This window comes from Haliotis rubra, unplaced genomic scaffold, assembly GCF_003918875.1.
Source record: "Haliotis rubra isolate DU_JTF1 unplaced genomic scaffold, ASM391887v1 Scf848, whole genome shotgun sequence".
NCBI classification, from domain to species: domain Eukaryota; kingdom Metazoa; phylum Mollusca; class Gastropoda; order Lepetellida; family Haliotidae; genus Haliotis; species Haliotis rubra.
In genome coordinates, this window is record NW_025767577.1 from 57,030 (window position 1) to 76,766 (window position 19,737).

The window sequence follows — 19,737 nt, forward strand, 5'->3', positions numbered from 1 at the left end:
CAACTCTTGTCTTCACCACCATATCAACTATTAAACTAGTCGTGGATTTAACATTAACTAGATTTAAGAAGTATAATACAAATGAACTCACTTATCAACAAGTGTATCATGAGTGAAGAAAGACACAACTCTAGGTTTACAGACGGAGGGATCTTGCACCATCGTTCTTGGGTTCAGGACTTTATCAATACCAGACAGCTGCTTCTTTCTACGGCCGAAGAAAACGCCAAATATAAACAATTTATTACATTTTCAGACTTATGATCGATCTTGTCATGAGGCAATGTCTGATGTTGCTGGAACGGCAGTTCTTAACAAATCTGTGACACCACTTCTGATGGCCTGCGCTAAATAGAAGCCTTTGATTAGATCTTACATCCGTGATCTATGAATAAACCATGCCATTCAGAAAGTGGTCAAATGTAACTCATGTTATATTTAGTATTACACTTCCTTAGTACAGTACTTTACCTAAACCTAACAGCTGTTACATCCGTGATCTGTGAATACACCATGCCATGTAGAAAGTGGTCAAATGTAACACATGTTATATTTAGTATTACACTTCCTTAGTACATACTTTACCTAAACCTAACAGCTGTTACATCCGTGATCTGTGAATACACCATGCCATGTAGAAAGTGGTCAAATGTAACTCATGTTATATCTAGTATTACACTTCCTTAGTACAGTACTTTACCTAAACCTAACAGCTGTTACATCCGTGATCTGTGAATACACCATGCCATGTAGAAAGTGGTCAAATGTAACACATGTTATATTTAGTATTACACTTCCTTAGTACATACTTTACCTAAACCTAACAGCTGTTACATCCGTGATCTGTGAATACACCATGCCATGTAGAAAGTGGTCAAATGTAACACATGTTATATTTAGTATTACACTTCCTTAGTACAGTACTTTACCTAAACCTAACAGCTGTTACATCAGTGATCTAATGTAACAGAAATGGGAGAACCAAGTGGGTGTGGTTAAATTACATCATATTACACCAACTGTCGGTTGTCCATATTTGGGTTGTCGATCCCGGATTGGGAGGTCGTCTTAAGACGATGCCGTATTGGCCATTCATATTATACGCATGAATATTTATTAAAAGGTGAACATCCTCCATTTTGTATTTCTGATGATGACAAATTTACAGTCAAGCATGTAGTGTTTAATTGTGAGGATTTGTCCATCACAAGGGATAAATATTTGAAAGTTTAAACAGTAAAGGACTTATTTAGCATAAATTCGTGTATTATCAGTAGTTGGTCGAGGGTAATCCGTTTTTGAATGAAGGCATGGTATATGTGGACATATGTCATAGCTGTGCATAACGTCTGCAAATAGTAAGTATGCCCTGACACGCTGTGTTGTTTGCACTGTACAGTACATTCACACGATGGTTCGTTACTTGTGTCACAGTTGCCTTTGTCATGAATTATTATACAGAACAATACAACTCATGCAGTAGGTGAGTGAGTGAGTGATTTTAGGTTTACGCCGCTATCAGCAATATTCCAGCTATATGAGGGAGGTCTGTACATAATCGAGTTTGGGCCAGGCAACCCAGTGGTCAAAAGCATGAGCATCGGTATGCGCAATTGGGATACGATGACATTGTGCCAAGCCTTGTCGGTGAGCCTGCCCACCCGATCCTAATCGACTTTTATGACAAGCATCCGTTCAGAAAGATCAATTCTGCCCCGGATCTACACGGGTCACATGAAATGCAAATAGTAGAGGTACTTGAATAACTTGATAAACCCAACTGCTGATACTGCGCGTTAGGTACCGTTACAACAGCTCGTGGCTCATCTGCTTGCTATCTGGCCCGGGTTTGATTTCCCACATTGGTACAATGTCTGAAACCCATTTCTGGTGTCCGCCGCCGTGATATTGCTTGAATATTGCTAAAAGTGGAGTAAAACTAAACTCACTCACTCAATGCTTGTTATCTTCATCTGTCAAATGAGATTTTTTCAGTTAGGTTTATTTATCATAAATGTCAACCTAATGAAACACTCACGTCTTCTCATTCGGCATATAATATGATGTCCTACATCTTTGAATGTAACCTTTCAAAACTGCCGTCCAAGATGTGTATAGAGTTTAACTTTGTGTTTCAGCTCCACCACTATGTGACCTTCATACCGCCTCAAAGACCGGGGAACTGTCAAGGGTGAAATTCCTATTGTCACAGGGACAGGTGGACGTGAATTGTCAAGAATGGATTGGTAGAACACCGGTGATGTGGGCAGCCTGTGGGGGACATAGTGAAGTCGTGGAGTTGCTTGTAAGTAAAGGGGCTAACGTATCACTGGTCGATAGATTCGGCATCAACATCCTTTACTCAGCCTGTCTGGGCGGAGACGTAGATGTGGTGAAGTATGTCCTCTCTCAGAACATGTTGGATATCAATGATACAGTACAGTGCGGGAGAACAGCTGTGATGCTGGCAGCAGCAAACGGTCACAAAGACATGGTGGAGTTGCTTGTGGACAAAGAAGCTGACGTATCACTACTTGATGAAGCAGGTGACAACATCCTTCACTGCGCCTGTCGTGGAGGAGATGTGAAGGTGGTGAAGTACATCCTCTCACAGGAAATGGTTGACATCAACAGTCGAGGATATGGCAAGAAGACGCCAGTGATGGTAGCAGGAGAAGAGGGACATAAGGGAGTGGTGGAATTATTGGTAAAATTTGGAGCTGATCTGTCACTAAATGGAAAATCGGGAAGCAACATCCTTCACTATGCCTGTTCCAGCGGACAATTTGATGTAGTGAAATATGTCCTCTCACTGAACGAAGTGGACATAGACAGCAGGGGATGGAAGAAGAGGACACCAGTGATGGCAGCAGCAGTAAAGGGACATAAAGAAGTGGTCGAATTACTGGTAAAACATGGAGCTGATCTCTCAATCAGTGAAAAATCGGGAAGCAACATCCTTCACCTGGCCTGTTCCAACGGACAATTTGGTGTAGTGGAATATGTCCTCTCACTGAACTCGGTTGACATTAACAGAAGGGGATACATGAAGAGGACACCAGTGATGATAGCAGCAGAAAGTGGCCATAAGGAAGTGGTGGAACTACTCGTAAAACATGGAGCTAATCTGTTACTAACTGATAAACATGGGGACAACATCCTTCACCGTGCCTGTAAAGAAGGACATTTTGATGTCGTGAAATATGTCCTCTCTCTGAACTCGGTAGACATAAACAGCAGGGGGTGGGAGGGAAGGAGACTTGTGATGATACCAGCAGAAAAAGGTCATAAGGAAGTGGTGGAACTACTCGTAAAACATGGAGCTAATCTGTTACTAACTGATAAACATGGGGACAACACCCTTCACCGTGCCTGTAAAGAAGGACATTTTGATGTCGTGAAGTATGTCCTCTCTATGAAGTCGGTGGACATAAACAGCCCGGAAAGGGAGGAAAAGAGACCTGTGATGGGAGCAGCAGAAAGAGGTAAGGAAGTGGTGGAACTGACCAGGAAACATGGACCCAAAAAGAGGTTTCTGACTACTAACTGACAAACATGGACCGAAGACCCGACACCGAGGAGCCGAACGAACGGAAGTGGAAGGACCCAGATGGAAGGAGGAAGGATGGAGCACCAAAACATGGAAGTGGAACTGACCAGAAAACATGGAGCGGAACCCGACAAACATGGACAACGACACAAATAAAAATGGAAGGAAGGACACCAGGAATCACATAAAGACTGATGAAGAATGAAGGACCAGATGAAGATGAAGACGGATCTCCTCAATGGAGGAGGTGGACCCCGACCAACAGGCCACACAATGAAATGACAAAAGACGAGCAACGATCACCTGTCACACGAGAACAATCGAGAATCGAACACAAGAACACAGGAAGAACATACTGGAAACCCACAAGGAAATCTGAAACTACACAAGACTGACCAACCCAGAAGGAGCAAACACATCTGAACACAGCAGCCTGAACTGAAGGACCAGGCAGACCAGGCCAGGAACGAACGACAGCACACAGGAACAACCACAAGACCAAAGAACTGAAGCCACACTGAACACGATCCCTGATCCCGAACCCAGGACCAACCCAAACCCAGAAAGCACACACAAACCAGCACTGACCCACAACCCAGGAAGGAAAACGGAACCAGGAAACCAGCAGGAAAAAAAACAGGAAACCCAGGAAAGCAGGAACCAGAAAAACCAGTGAAAACCCAGGAAACCCAGAAAACCGAAAAAGGAGAAGGAAACCAGGAAGGAAGGAAAGAACAGAAGGAAACCAGAACCCAGTGAGGAAACCAGGAAGGAAAACCAGGAAGAAAAAACCAGAAAACCAGGAAGGAAACCCAGAAACCAGGAAGGAACCCAGCAAACCAGGAGGAACCCAGAAGGAAAGGAAGGAAGGAACCCAGCAGGAAACCCAGCAGGAAGGAAACCAGGAAAAGGAACCGGAAAAGGAAACTGTAGTAGTAGAAGGAAACCAGGAAAGGAAACCCAGGTGAAGGAACCTAGCAGTAAAGGAAACCAGGAAAGGAAAGAAGGAAACCAGAAGAAAGAAACTGAAAGTAAGGAAACCAGTAGTAGTGAGGAAAACCAGGAAAGGAAACTGTAGTGGTAGGAGGAAAGAAGGAAAGAAAAGGAAACCGTAGTAGTAAAGCGAAACTGTAGTAGCAGCAGTAGCAGTAGTAAAGGAAACCAGTAGTAGTGAAGTAGCCAGCAGTAGTAAAGGAAACTGTAGTAGTAGTAGCAGTGGTAGTAGAGGAAACTGTAGTAGTAGCAGTAGTAGAGTAGGGAAAAAACTGTAGTAGTAGCAGCAGTTAGTAGAGGAACTGTAGTAGTACAGCAATTAGTAGAGGAAACCGTAGTAGTAGCAGTGTAGTAGTAGAGGAAACCGTAGTAGCAGCAGTAGTAGTAGCAGAAGGAAACTGGTGAGTAGTACAGTAGTAGAGGAAACCGTAGTAGTAGTGAGTAGTGAGTAGAGGAAACTGTAGTAGCAGCAGTATTGTATAAAGCGAAACCGTAAGCAGCAGCAGCAGTTATAGAGGAAACTGTAGTAGTAAAGGAAACTGTAGTAGTACCAGCAGTAGTAAAGGAAACTGTAGTAGTAAAGGAAACTGTAGTAGTACCAGTAGTAGTAGAGGAAACTGTAGTAGTACAGTAGTAGTAGAGGAAACTGTAGTAGTAGCAGTAGTAGTAGAGGAAACTGTAGTAGTACAGTAGTAGTAGAGGAAACTGTAGTAGTAGCAGCAGTAGTAGAGGAAACTGTAGTAGTACCAGTAGTAGTAGAGGAAACTGTAGTAGTACAGTAGTAGTAGAGGAAACTGTAGTAGTAGCAGCAGTAGTAGAGGAAACTGTAGTAGTACAGTAGTAGTAGAGGAAACTGTAGTAGTAGCAGCAGTAGTAGAGGAAACTGTAGTAGTACCAGTAGCAGTAAAGGAAACTGTAGTAGTAGTTGTAGTAGTAGCAGTAAAGGAAACTGTAGTAGTAGAGGAAACTGTAGTAGTAGCAGGTAAGAGGAAACTGTAGTAGTAGCAGCAGTAGTAGGAAACCGTAGTAGTACCAGTAGTAGTAAAGGAAACTGTAGTAGTAGTAGCAGTAGTAAAGGAAACTGTAGTAGTAAAGGAAACTGTAGTAGTAGTAGTAGTAGTAAAGGAAACTGTAGTAGCAGCAGCAGTAGTAGAGGAAACTGTAGTAGTAGTAGTAGTAGTAAAGGAAACTGTAGTAGCAGCAGCAGTAGTAGAGGAAACTGTAGTAGTACCAGTAGCAGTAAGGGAAACTGTAGTAGTAGTTGTAGTAGTAGTAGTAGAGGAAACTGTAGTAGTAGAGGAAACTGTAGTAGTAGAGGGAATTGTAGTAGTACCAGTAGTAGTGGAGGAAACAGTAGTAGTAGTAGCAGTAATGAAAACTGTAGTAGTAGCAGACTGACTGACTGACAGAGTTTGGTTTTACGCCGCTTTTAGCAATATTCCAGCAACATCACTGCGGGGGACACCAGAAATGGGCTTCACACATTGAACCCTATAGGGAATCGAACCCGGGTCTTCGGCGTGACGACCCAACGCTTTAATCATTATCCCACCGCCGAGTAGTAGCAGAAGCAGTAGAGGAAACTGTAGTAGTAGCAGAAGCAGTAGAGGAAACTGTAGTAGTAGTTGTAGTAGGAGTATCAATCGAGAAGTTTCAGTAGCACGAGAAATACTACTAATAGTAGTGGTAGTAGTAATTGTGGTAAATATCTTGTCTTTCTGGACTGATGTTCAATGAGGCCACGATCAGCATAATGTTTCATGTTCCACTTCATTCATCAGAGTGAGAAATACCCAACATCTATTTAGTTTCTCCAGCCATCCTAGCTGCTAGCAGACGTCCGTGGTCAGGAAGAAGAAGAATATTTTTTGCGTGACTGCATGGTTTTAGGTTTAGGAGGAACTGACTAAGTTCAAAGGTGATAGGCCAAGAACTTCTTGGTTCACACTGAAGGGAACCTTTCCTTTTAGTGAATCCGATAGAACACTTCTGGGACTACCTGGATCGACAAATCAGAAGACTACAAGCGCCTTCTGTCATCGCTCAACAACTGGACCAATGTCTCCCACGTCATTCGTCTTCTTACATCATTAATGCGTTTTGGCGTGCATTGAAGTCAGTGGTGGTCACAGTCACTATTGATTCAACATTTAATGACATTGTGCATAAACCACGCCTTGTTGAATTGTGCAAACGTCCAGACAATGATACCACGTGTGTTTCAGTGTTAATCAAATGGTACTTGCGACTTTGTATAAAATGAAATTGTGTTCATTGGCTGTAGAATTTAAATCAAACAGATGTTTATTATCATATCCTTTTGTTTTCAAGTTTGGTCAAACACACTGTATACTTTCTTTTGAACACAAGTTTAGATCATAAAGGTTTTGCATTTTGGGGCGTGTAATCACTAAAAACAAAGTTTTCACCTTTTACTTCATATAGGCGCGCTTTAGAATCATGCCTAAAATCTTAATTATTCTCCCACAAATAATGTATTTCAAGTAAATTACACAGGAGAGAATATTCATATGGAGAACTTAGTATCAGTGTCTTCGTCATATGCTGTGTGTGGCTAGGGCATTACCTTTGCTGACTATCTTCTGCAAGAGATGCTCCATCTAAAGGCTTTTGATTTCGGTTTTAAGTAGTATTTTCTAAAAACAAAATCAACAGCCTATGAAAGCATGAAACAAATTCGTCCAACAGTGCCGTGATGCTGGCCTCAGGTTGGAGCTCGTGCAGATCTCTAATTAATGTATGGTGCGCCATAAGGGTCAAAACAGATAGAGTTATGCTGTGAATATGAACAGCTTTACAGGGATAAAAAATATACTATTTGTTTTCATGTGTATATGTGGGATCGGATCGTCCTGTACAAAGGCAGCTACTGTCAAATCATTACGTCAAATCCACTACACTCACGTCCATCAAGGCATCCAAGAAGCTCCAGTACATTCAGAAACTGAAGAACATTTCAGATGAAGGCCATGATTCTATTCGGTCACCCAAAGTGTTCTGGCACATTGCTGAAACTTGCTGGCACGAACCTTGGACCCTTATGGAAGATGATACTTCTATTTCTGTTCCTTACAATCTACCACTCATGTGGACAAATGGCGGAAGTGGTAAGTGTCTATGGTATTGGAATCAAGTTGTGTAAACTAAAATGTACTGAAAGAGGAGGCTGTTTGAGTATTGCATACAACATTGACGAGCTTGAGTGTCAGCTGTCATCCAAGACTGCAACAGGTTGGACAGAGAAGGAGGGATACATTCTCTACTCAAAACAAGGAAACCAAGTAAGATATTTTATATCATATTGAACATCAATGCATCAATGTGCAGAAGCAAACAATTTCATTATGCCGAATTCATGTTATACGCTATAGGAAATTAAGTGGTAAAGTTGGTGTTAAACTATGAATATAGATCATTATGATTGATTCAATGATTATTTTGAACTTCATATATGTAAAATAAAATATACAAGCCATGATAGTCTGCATTGCATGCCATATTCAAATACTCCCTTTTCACAAAGAGATTAGGTAATACATAGAAGCCATATGACAAACCAAGTTATTTCATTTGTCACCTATCTTAAGAGCCACGCTCACCAAAGGACTGAATAGAACAACATAGCAAAGGAATTGGAGTTTTGTGCTTTGTTTGTTGTAGTATTTAGCAGGTGCGTACTCCTGATAGAACTATAAATTGAACATATAGTGTTTTGACTACATCATTAGAGGGAGACGTTTTATGATATGTTTTGTTTAGTTTCAAGCAGGTGCGTGTTCCATGCTGAACTGTAAATCGAACACCCGGTGTGTGGAGAGGCGTGGTGGTGGCCCTGTCTGTGTTGACAGTAAGACGGTAGATGGTAAGATTTTTGTGACCAAGCCCTTACTTCATCAAAAGTTCGGGATGTAACGTTTTAGACTCTCAAATCGAGATTTAACATTGTATGTCGTGTATTGGACAATATCAAATACTGACAGTATGCGGCATCTTAATCTGTAAAACATAATGATAATAGTTTTAGAAATGAAAAGATTCCAAAATATATAGTGTTGTAACACTCTGATCAATTGACAATGTAATCAGGCGACAGCACGTTCATCGCGATATGAACGCCAGCTGCCTAGGTGGTGTTCGTCAGGGCGAGGTCCGCTTATTTAGCATGCTTTTCCTGAATCTTGCCAATGACGTTGCTGTCAAAAGGGTCAGAAAACTCAATGATGTAAATAAATTCACTGGCTTTATCAAGAAGGACAAGATCACGTTTGATGGATGGAATACTTTTCAGGCTGTATATGGGCCTATTCCACTGAAGTTTGAAAGCATCATTTTCCATGACGCACTGGACATGTTCAGGGTTGTACCATGGATGGACCTCAGAGTCAAAGCCACAGGCATGGCGAAGACGACAGTAGAAACAACGAAGCATGCCATCATGTCGTTTAAGGTATGCTGTTTGTGCCAAGGAAGGGCGCCCACTGACAAGGTGTTGGACAGTCTCTGTAAATTATTATTATTATTATTACTATCTAAGATATGTGCACAATATGTGCTGTGCGAGGCGGCGTGTTGTGTCGCCGACAGCGCTATTTGCCCAGCAACAGTACATTCCGTAGCATACAACAGCTCCAGTGACCCGAGGACACAGACAGACCGGTGTAAACCGGTTTCGTCATAGAAGGAGAGCAGACTCACTCGCATAAACCGGTTAGTTATACTTGGAAACCAGTTTGTAAAACCAATTTAGGTTTCAGGTGTGATATCATCAAATCCGATTGGTTGGATGGATTTAAGGGGAATCCCCACTGGATTTTCCCCGAACGCCTCGGATTTTCTCGTCAACATTTACTTGGATACTTTGTCAAGGGAAGCACCAGTCTCCGAGGTACGTTGATCTTACATAGTAAACATTGTACCTGCATCATGTCTAGTACAACACCGGTGGCTAGCGTTTAGTTTCTTTGATCGTATCGATTACTATTTCAACTGGGCCATAGTAACCTGCGCAGTCAGAACGACCTGTGGAGTGACAAGGTGGTGTCCTGGCCCTTATTCCGTCATAGGAATGAGTTAGCATTGATACAGGGACATCTCTGCGTGTAAGGTTATTGGTGTTGTGCTTGTGTGCGTGCGTCTGTGTGTGTGTGTATTGGGGATTGGTGGCGATGCAATTATAGTTTATGTTGGCCACCTTATTTTGTGACTATTTTACCATGTTTTCCAATAATCCTTTCCTCTAATAATCAAACACGTGTTTCGGGTAGGGCAAGGGTTAGGCTGGGGTTAGCGTGGCGAACATATCCTATAGCGTCTCCGGATCTACTCGACAAACTGTCGTTTAACTAACTAGCGATCCTTTGCCCCTTTTTATAGATTGCTTGTCAATCCATAGTTCAAGTTTTGTCACGCTCGTGTTAAAAGAAGAGATAATCTACTTGCTGAACTGTCCTTACGTTACAGCTTTTCATAAAATATTGTAAGGTTTATTCTTATTTCATTAATTTCTATCGTCACGATATGACTGAAATATTGCCGTTGTGATGTAAACTTCTGACTCCCTCATTCACTCACTTAAACTCAGGAATCAAACAAATTCAACGTGTTTCCATAACAACGGGTATCTTGAAATACCACGCTACTGCAATAGTTATTTATAGCCTACAGAGACATCGACTGCCTTCCACGTAACACAGCTTCAAGTCTAGTTATAGTTACTTCGTCCTTATCAACAAACAACTTGTGACCTACTTTGACGGGTTACGCTCGACTGCGGTAACATAACAATGACATAGCTATTTTTAGGTCAGACGGCTGGGTTTGTACCCTCAGATTTATAGGGTGTTGATTTCGCCAGCCATAAACACAGGTACTCTGTCCTGTCGTATCATAGCGTACTGGGTGTGTACTTAGATACATGTTAGAAGTTATTTTAAGTGTCTGTGTGTATAAGCATCAAGTACTTGTCAATCACTACTGACACAGGCCAACATTTGCTGTCAAGTTAAGGTATGGTTTACCAGCAGCAATGTTCCGACGACCTTTACAGGCAAGAGAAGACAAAGTCCACAGTATCAATACTTATCATGAGATATATGATCATCATTTTTTTGTGTTTGTTGTTGTTGTTGTTGTTGTTGGTTGCGGCGGGGGCATAGCCTAGTAGCCTAGTTTAAAGCGTCGTCGAAGACCAGGCGTGATATTGCTGGAATAGTGCTAAAAGCGACGCAAAACCTCACTCAGCCACTCACTCACTCACTCACTCACTCACTCACTGCTGTGTAATGTTATACGTCACGAAATTTATGCTATATAACGACGGCCTGCACACAGTCATGTCCGGACCAGGTCTTAAGATCATTTTTGTGATCAATCCATGACGTTGCAGCGAGACTAAATCAAGCAAATCAGTATATACTGGACAAAATAAGTTAGGGATATTGGTTTTATGATTGATATTGTATCAGTGTGTCAATGAATATACATAGATCATTATTCATAATTTCAAAATGTACATATATCCCTAACTATTTTTGTCCAGTATATATATTTATATAACCGAGAGGACACTTAGGTTCATTCAGCATATACGACTGTATTTGCAATTACACTTAAAGCATCCAATACCTGCATTGATGTATATTTGTTTACCGTACTGTGTTACATGGCATTACAGACACACATTACTGGACTGGATTACGATTATGACATGTATTAGTGTACAGCCCTTTAAAATCAGCATACAACTGACATATTAATAAGGACTCGAGTGTTTATATCACAAAACTGACACGTTCAGCTTTCTCTTAAGATATCTCCCATCTCAGTAAAGTGTTTATGTGCCTGATTCTTGCAAATGCAAAGGATTTATTTGATACATAAAGTAAGTATTGCTTTCAGTAAAACGATTGCTTTAAATCGGAATGGGTTCATCGAGGGAGAACAATGTCAGTTTTGAATGACCCAACATTTGTCAGTTCAGAGTAAAAGCATCCATGAAATTATCTGGTATCATGTCTATAAACATATGAACCATAATTCATGCTCAACAGACGATGCCAAGGTTGCACTTTTTGATCGTCAGGGTAATATAATGTGGTTGTTACGGGCATTTTAGCTACTTTAATCCAGTATTTTTTTTTCATCTTGGCAGAAATGGTTAATGGGTATCGTCAGTATATATAAGATGTATTAGGTACTAGGTTTGACACAACGGAGGGGTAGCCTAGTGGTCAAAGCGTTGGCTCGTCACGCTGGATTCGATTCCCTGCATGGGTACAAGGTGTGTCCCCGCCGTGATATTGCTTGAATATTGCTAAAAGCGGAGTAAAACCAAAAAGTCACTCACCCACACCACGGAAGCTGCTGCATGAATATAGACGTACTGTGTTAATGACATCAAACATGTATAATCTCCTTATAGTCTGTTCGGAACATGTATAATCCCCTATAGTCTGTTGGGAACATGTATAATCCCCATATAGTCTGTTGGGAACATGTATATACCCCATATAGTCTGTTGGGAACATGTATAATCCCCCTATAGTCTGTTGGGAACATGTATAATCCCCCTATAGTCTGTTGGGAACATGTATATACCCCATATAGTCTGTTGGGAACATGTATAATCCCCATATAGTCTGTTGGGAACATGTATAATCCCCCTATAGTCTGTCGGGAACATGTATAATCCCCCTATAGTCTGTTGGGAACATGTATAATCCCCTATAGTCTGTTGGGAACATGTATAATCCCCTAGAGTCTGTCGGGAACATGTATAATCCCCTATAGTCTGTTGGGAACATGTATAATCCCCCTATAGTCTGTTGGGAACATGTATAATCCCCCTATAGTCTGTTGGGAACATGTATAATCCCCCTATAGTCTGTCGGGAACATGTATAATCCCCCTATAGTCTGTCGGGAACATGTATAATCCCCCTATAGTCTGTTGGGAACATGTATAATCCCCCTATAGTCTGTCGGGAACATGTATAATCCCCTATAGTCTGTTGGGAACATGTATAATCCCCTATAGTCTGTCGGGAACATGTATAATCCCCTATAGTCTGTTGGGAACATGTATAATCCCCTATAGTCTGTCGGGAACATGTATAATCCCCTATAGTCTGTCGGGGAACATGTATAATCCCCTATAGTCTGTCGGGAACATGTATAATCCCCCTATAGTCTGTTGGGAACATGTATAATCCCCCTATAGTCTGTTGGGAACATGTATAATCCCCCTATAGTCTGTTGGGAACATGTATAATCCCCCTATAGTCTGTTGGGAACATGTATAATCCCCCTATAGTCTGTTGGGAACATGTATATACCCCTATAGTCAGTTGGGAACATGTATAATCCCCTATAGTATGTCGGGAACATGTATAATCCCCATATAGTCTGTTGGGAACATGTATAATCCCCTATTGTCTGTTGGGAACATGTATAATCACCGTATAGTCAGACGGGAACATGTATAATCCCCTACATTCTGTTGGTAACATGTATAATCCCCTATGCTCTGTTGGGAACATGTATAATCCCCTATAGTCTGTCAGGGAACATGTATAATCCCCTATAGTCTGTCGGGGAACATGTATAATCCCCTATAGTCTGTTGGGAACATGTATTATCCCCTATAGTCTGTCGGGGGACATGTATAATCTTCCTATAGTCTGTTGGGAACATGTATAATCCCCTATAGTCTGTCGGGAACATGTATAATCCCCTAGAGTCTGTTCGGAACATGTATAATCCCCTATAGTCTGTTGGGAACATGTATAATCCCCTATAGTCTGTCGGGAACATGTATAATCTCCCTATAGTCTGTTGGGAACATGTATAATCCCCTATAGTCTGTCGGGAACATGTATAATCCCCTAGAGTCTGTTCGGGAACATGTATAATCCCCTATAGTCTGTTGGGAACATGTATAATCCCCTATAGTCTGTCGGGAACATGTATAATCTCCCTATAGTCTGTTGGGAACATGTATAATCCCCTATAGTCTGTTGGGAACATGTATAATCCCCTATAGCCTGTCGGGAACATGTATAATGCCCCTATAGTCTGTTGGGAACATGTTTAATCCCCAAACTGCTGCTATAATAAAACTGGACTAAAGCTGGTATCGAACATTTTAAAGACCGGCCTTCCATGTTAAATACAGGTCCGATTGTGTCTGAATGTAACTGAATCCCTAATGACAATGTTTCCGTATTAAAAAACCCCGAAAGAAAAGCAGGGTCAAGAATCATCCTTGTCTTACTACTAATTTGACTTGTACGAAGGCGCATTAAGATCAGATTTAATTTCTTGTTAATACGGAAATGTAGCAAATATCTGGCTTATTATAAAGAAAAGAAGGATTTGTTATAACACAGGTGGTCGTAGTGTGAAAGTACACATACCTTAAAAGAAAGAGATTGCTAAAACGCCCTTGTGAACATAGCGAACTTCTCTATCTCTCATTCAGTTGTTGGAGATCAATAGCCCATTTTCACATTGTATAGACCAAAGAATGTTTTCTACCTTTAAAGATATATGCTAGCTAGTTCTAACTCATTTTCTGATAATCTAGTACATATACTGTCCTTCTTTGACAGGGTTTTATATATTATATGTATGCATTATGAATTTAAAACTAGTTTTAGTCACGATATGGCTGAAATAATGCCGATGTGACTTTAAATCTTAACTCACTCACTCACTCACTCTTTCTCAAAAGGGGCGTGGGGTAGCCTAATGGTTAAGGCGTTGGTTCGTCACGCCGAAGACCTGGGTTCGAATCCCCACATGGGCACAATGTGTGAAGCCCATTTCTGGTGTCTCCCGCCGTGATGTTGCTGGAATATTGCTAAAAGCGGCGTAAAACCAAACTCAGTCAGTCAGTCAGTCAGTCAGTCAGTCTTTCTCAAAAATAGGTTCCAGGATATGGCGGAAGCTTCGGAGACGTCGGCAGTGAGCGGACAGGCAGTTGCTGTCGGTGACCACAACAACATCACCGTAGTGCATCAGGGCTTTCCGCAACTGCCTCAGAACCTCCCCGCTGGTACCCGCATCAACGTCAACTACAGCATCGTCGTCGGCGCGGAGTCTGGAGCAGCTGCGTCGGCAGCGGAGGAACAACAGCCAGCTCCTCAACAACAGGAAACAGAGCAGGTGCGTGCGGAGGAATGTTCTTTTAAGGCGTTTAATGTGTTCATATTCCTTGTTTAGTCTTAAAAATCTCTTGCTTTGCAGACACATAAGTGGAAACATAAAACTAAAACAGTCTCTGTGAGGCAGATCTACTTTCAGTTGTAGGGGATCTATAGTCTGTTTTAATCAAAAAATATCACTTTAATGATATCCTTTTTCTGTTCACCTGCTAGTTTTAACATTGCATCTGTGATACTAGTTTACTGTCCATTTCAATAATGCAAATAATATAATACTATTATTATACCTTTTAATAGTCTAAATGTATTTATCTTTATGCATACAGGGAGACAGTTGAAAGGAATCAAGAGTATTGCAAAGTACTAACACATTTCCCTTTTTCAACTGACACAGTGTAGAACAGGTTTATTTAATAAACATACAATTTTAGAACTGATTTTATAAAGTGTGAGTAACAAAATAACACATGAGGAAGTCTTTACAATATCTTTACATATCAATGTATATTTAAGAAAAATACGGATATTACTGTTGTTACAGGAAAGACATTGTGTCTTCGCCCTAATTAGTTTCATTACTCTTCATTAAAATACTGGACATAATTAAGCCTCAAATACTATTGATAAGTGAACCTGAACAATGTAGCTTACCATTTGTGACAATAAAGATTGACGATTTTGCATTTCAATTACTTGCTCTTTCGTACGCCAAATAGCTGCAACTTTTGAGAATGACTCATATACTCATGATATGACCGATGTCACCCTACATATTAACTCACTCACTCAGTAATTACTATCTTCCTTGCAACTAATCCAACCCCTGTCAACGAAAAAATCAACACATCGCAAGAAAAAACGCAACGTGACCCATGTTATCATGCTAATATTGTCCGGTAAATCCAAAATATTAACATACGAGTCAGGAACAACTAGTAGGCTTGATTTACGGTCTACTTTTGAGAACCTATTCATCTTTGATTATATATTTTGACATTCAGGACCTGACTTCAATGGGGATGTCCATATAATTGTTGAGGTTAAAGGGGTCCGCTGTGTCTGTATGGATTCCCTATGTAAACATAAGATCATTTGATATCTTTGTCCAGAGAACAAGAGCAGAAGTTCAAACCAGTCGACCTCCTGGACCACTCGGTCAAGGTCAAAGGAATCCGACCGGCAGTCAACAATTAACCAGACAGGCAGCAGTGACTGACAGGGGTCAAGGTCATTTAGAAACAGGTCAAGGTCGACCAAGTTTTGACCAACCAGCCAACAACGATGGTCTCCCGTATTCCCTGTACCCAACAGGTGTCCCTGGCTCAGGGCCCCAAGCCATGACTCAAGCAAGACGACCACCTGACCGGGCTATCAGTACCCCTATTCAGGAAACAGATACCCGCGAAGCCCGTTCGCCTTTCGTCCGTGCTAACACCTTCCCAAGTAAGTGATGGAGCAGTCGCAGCTAATCTCAGTGAGAGAGTGAGTGAAGTGAGTTTAGTTTTACGCCACAGTCAGCAATATTCCAGCTATATGGTGGCGTTCTGTAAATAATCGAGTCTGGACCAGACAACCCAGTGATCAACAGCATGAGCATCGATCTGCGCAATTGGGAACATATGACACGTGTCAACCATTTTAGCGAGCCTGACAACCCGATCCCGTTAGTCGCCTCTTACGACAAGAATAGTCGCCATTTGTGGCAAGCATGGGTTGCTGAAGACCTATTCTACCCCGGATCTTCACGGGTCAGCTGATCTCAGAATTAAATCAGGTGTTGTTGCTTTATTGTTCAATCTCGCCACCTTCGATCCGGCTTCCCATCCCTTTAATAATTGCTTTGCTTATTGAATATATATGAAGATAATATTCAGGCTTAGGGGCGTGGTGGGCGAGCTATCTAAGGCGCCAGGCTAGTGATCCGGCGAGCTTGAGATGCCGGGATCGAGTCCACCTCTGACCTGGTGTAAAAACCTTGGAGTCAACTTTGTGTGCAGATTCTTTCAGTGTTGTCACACCTCCAAGTGTACAGTGCACAATCCACGAATCCGTAATGGTAAATGACCAGATGGTGGCCACATGAATACGTGCAAACACCTAGTTTCGGGTACAGCAACGAGCAGTAAACTTGGACAAAATACTGTGACTATGTGTCCCAGTCCATCCAGCTGTGAATGAGTAAGCCCGGTCAGGTGGTCGTCTTGCTTGAGTCATGGCTTGGGGCCCTGAGCCAGGGACACCTGTTGGGTACAGGGAATACGGAGACCATCGTTGTTGGCTGGTTGGTCAAAACTTGGTCGACCTTGACCTGTATCTAAATGACCTTGACCCCTGTCAGTCACTGCTGCCTGTCTGGTTAATTGTTGACTGCCGGTCGGATTCCTTTAATCTTGACCGAGTGGTCCATGAGGTCGACTGGTTTGAGCTTCTGCTCTTGTTCGCCACAAGGCGCAGCTAGTTATTGCGGCGTTCCCATCCTTACGAGGTACCCATTCACATCTGGGTGAACTGGGACACATAGTCACAGTACTTTGTCCAAGTTTACTAGGTGTTTGCACGTATTCATGTGGCCACCATCTGGCCATATACCAACGGATTCGTGGGTTCTTTTAAGTGCACAAGTTTGTGTACTGTACACTAGGGTTGTGACAACACTGAAACACTACACACAACGTTAATCATTGGCATAATGTCGCAATTATATTGGTAACAATGCGGTTATAGGTTTTTAGAATCGTGTTTGTATGTTTACCCAGCGTACGTTCCACATTTCAGAGGCAGACACACCTGTGAAGACTGTATACCAGAGAGCCGATAGTGCGGACACCAGATCCTGCCCCTACCCCCTGTCTCCCCAAGACTGCCCTCAACAAGCCAACTCCCAGGAACCGGTTGCTCGTTGTCCACTGCCCAAATCATCCACGTCTCCAGCAGCGTTGACGTCAATAAACACAAGAACGGCCCAGGACGCTCACACCCCCGAGCTGACTGACATCCTCGTGATGACGGTGCAGGACGCAAAGGTTGCCATGGTTCTCGACATGGCAAACAAGAGCATAAAGAGCGTGTCCCTTTCCGACAGATCTGTACGGTCCCTGGACCTTAGAGCCATACCGGTTTCATTCACTGCATTCGATGAACTGAAAGTCATTGTGAGTTTCATGGATATGAAGACTCTCAGCATCATTGACGTGAACAGGATGGTGGAGGTGAGCACTCTCCAGACTCCCAGAACAATACTGTGGAGTCGCTGTAGTCGACAACGGGAAGGTCGCTGCTTGTTGCCAGGAGACCCAGTCTGTTGAGGTTATCAGCGTTCAAGGACAGGTCCTTAAGACGTTCCGACTTGGGTCAACTCAAAACCCGAGTGCAGTTACCGTGTTCTCTACAATAACAGTGTCAGATTGGCGGAGCAACACCTTGGTTTGTCTTTCTAGAGACGGCCAGGAAGTTTTCAGCGTACGACTGGCTGACAACAGTAGCTCCAGGCTGAGAGGTATTGTTCATCATGGAAGCGACATACTTGTAGCGGACGAGGGTGCGAACAGAGTCCTGAGATTTGATTCCACCGGACAGTCTGTGAATGTTCTGTTGGACGGTGAGGACACAGTGACCAAGCCGTGCGGACTGTGGGTGCAGGAACATACACTGTACATTGCTCAAGCAGATGGGGTCGTTAAGTATTGGGAGATTTCCGCTGGTTGAGGTGTTCAGTACTCGAATGTAACCATCCAGATCTTGCATTTCGAATTGTCCACTTTCTGACCGATGACTGGAATTGATCTTCAGTAACCCATGCTTGTCGTAAGAGACGACTAACGGGATCGTGGACGATGTCGCATCGGTCACAGCAGGTATACTGAAGAGTATTTGTTAAAAGGCGAAGATCCTCCATTTCGCATCCTTTGTGGCAAAAATAATTTACGGTCATGCATGTGTTGATTTTTCCATCACAAGGGAAAATATTTCGATGTAAAACCGTTGAAGGATCTTTTTAGTAGTGTTAACTACGATTGTTTTACTCAGTTTTTACAAGAGATAGAGTTAATTGAAAAACAATTTCATTGATATGTTTTGTAGATATGTCATTGTATGATTGGTAGTTTAGTTTAGTAACTGCGATTGTTAGGGGCTGTAACCTCGAAGGGGGTTGAAGTATTGTAAAATGATTGTCCTCCTGAGAGGGTACGGAAGTCCCAAAACTAATTTAAAGCAAGCACATTTAAATGTTTTAACCGCAATATGCATGTTATTGTAAGTTATGGCTAGATTGTTAAAAACTGCAAATAGCTGAAGGTATGGTGTAAATCCAGCTAGGGTCAATGCTGGAAGCAAAAGCACTGTAAGTCCCCATGGTCCCTAGTATGGTGGTCTTCCTTCAGTTGGTGGCACTCTATTATATTGTCTTGCCATGTATAGGTAAAATGTTTTAAATTTGATTACTGGTTTTGAATGTATATTTGTGATAAACTGGTTGTTTTATTGTCCTTCGTTGACAGTTTTTATATAATTTACCTTTAATTATTATTAATCTATAACTTGATATAGTCAGGAAATGGCTGAAATACTGCCGATGTGACTTAAAATTTTAACTCGCACACTTACTGACGGGATCCGGTGGTCAGACTCGCTAACTTGGTTGACACATGTCATCGTATCCCAGTTACGTAGATCGGTGCACATGCTGTTGATCACTGGATTGTCTAGCCCAGACTCGGTTATTTACAGACAGCCGCCGTATAGCTGGAATGTTGCTGTGTGCGGTGTAAAACTAAACTCACTCTCTCACCCATTACAGATGCAATATTTAAATACGAAAGCATATGCAGTGTGAGTGGCAAGAAATGGTTAACAATCAACATTGTGCCTTACTGTTAAGTTGTCGCCTTATTGGGAGTGGTCAGTACTGCCATATGACGACTTCACGCTGACTCGTCCAGTCAGCAGCACAGGCCCTCGTGTCTTTGCGAGGATTAAAAAATGTATAAAATATATACAAAAATTTGAGATG

General features: G+C 42.0%; 2 protein-coding genes across 2 annotated transcripts; both read left to right on the forward strand.

Annotated features, from left to right (window-relative positions):
• Positions 1-1,552: 1,552 nt before the first annotated feature.
• Positions 1,553-4,628, forward strand: LOC124262622 (ankyrin repeat domain-containing protein 50-like). The gene is made up of 2 exons (XM_046697126.1): positions 1,553-3,531; positions 4,235-4,628. Exons 1-2 carry the CDS (start codon positions 2,261-2,263, stop codon positions 4,626-4,628), a joined length of 1,665 nt encoding a protein of 554 aa, XP_046553082.1. The 5' UTR covers positions 1,553-2,260.
• A 4,671-nt stretch (positions 4,629-9,299) lies between these two features.
• On the forward strand, positions 9,300-19,209 carry LOC124262621. Its single transcript, XM_046697125.1, has 4 exons — positions 9,300-9,449; positions 14,490-14,727; positions 15,836-16,169; positions 17,502-19,209. Exons 2-4 carry the CDS (start codon positions 14,500-14,502, stop codon positions 18,029-18,031), a joined length of 1,092 nt encoding a protein of 363 aa, XP_046553081.1. The 5' UTR covers positions 9,300-9,449; positions 14,490-14,499; the 3' UTR covers positions 18,032-19,209.
• The last annotated feature ends 528 nt before the right edge of the window (positions 19,210-19,737 follow it).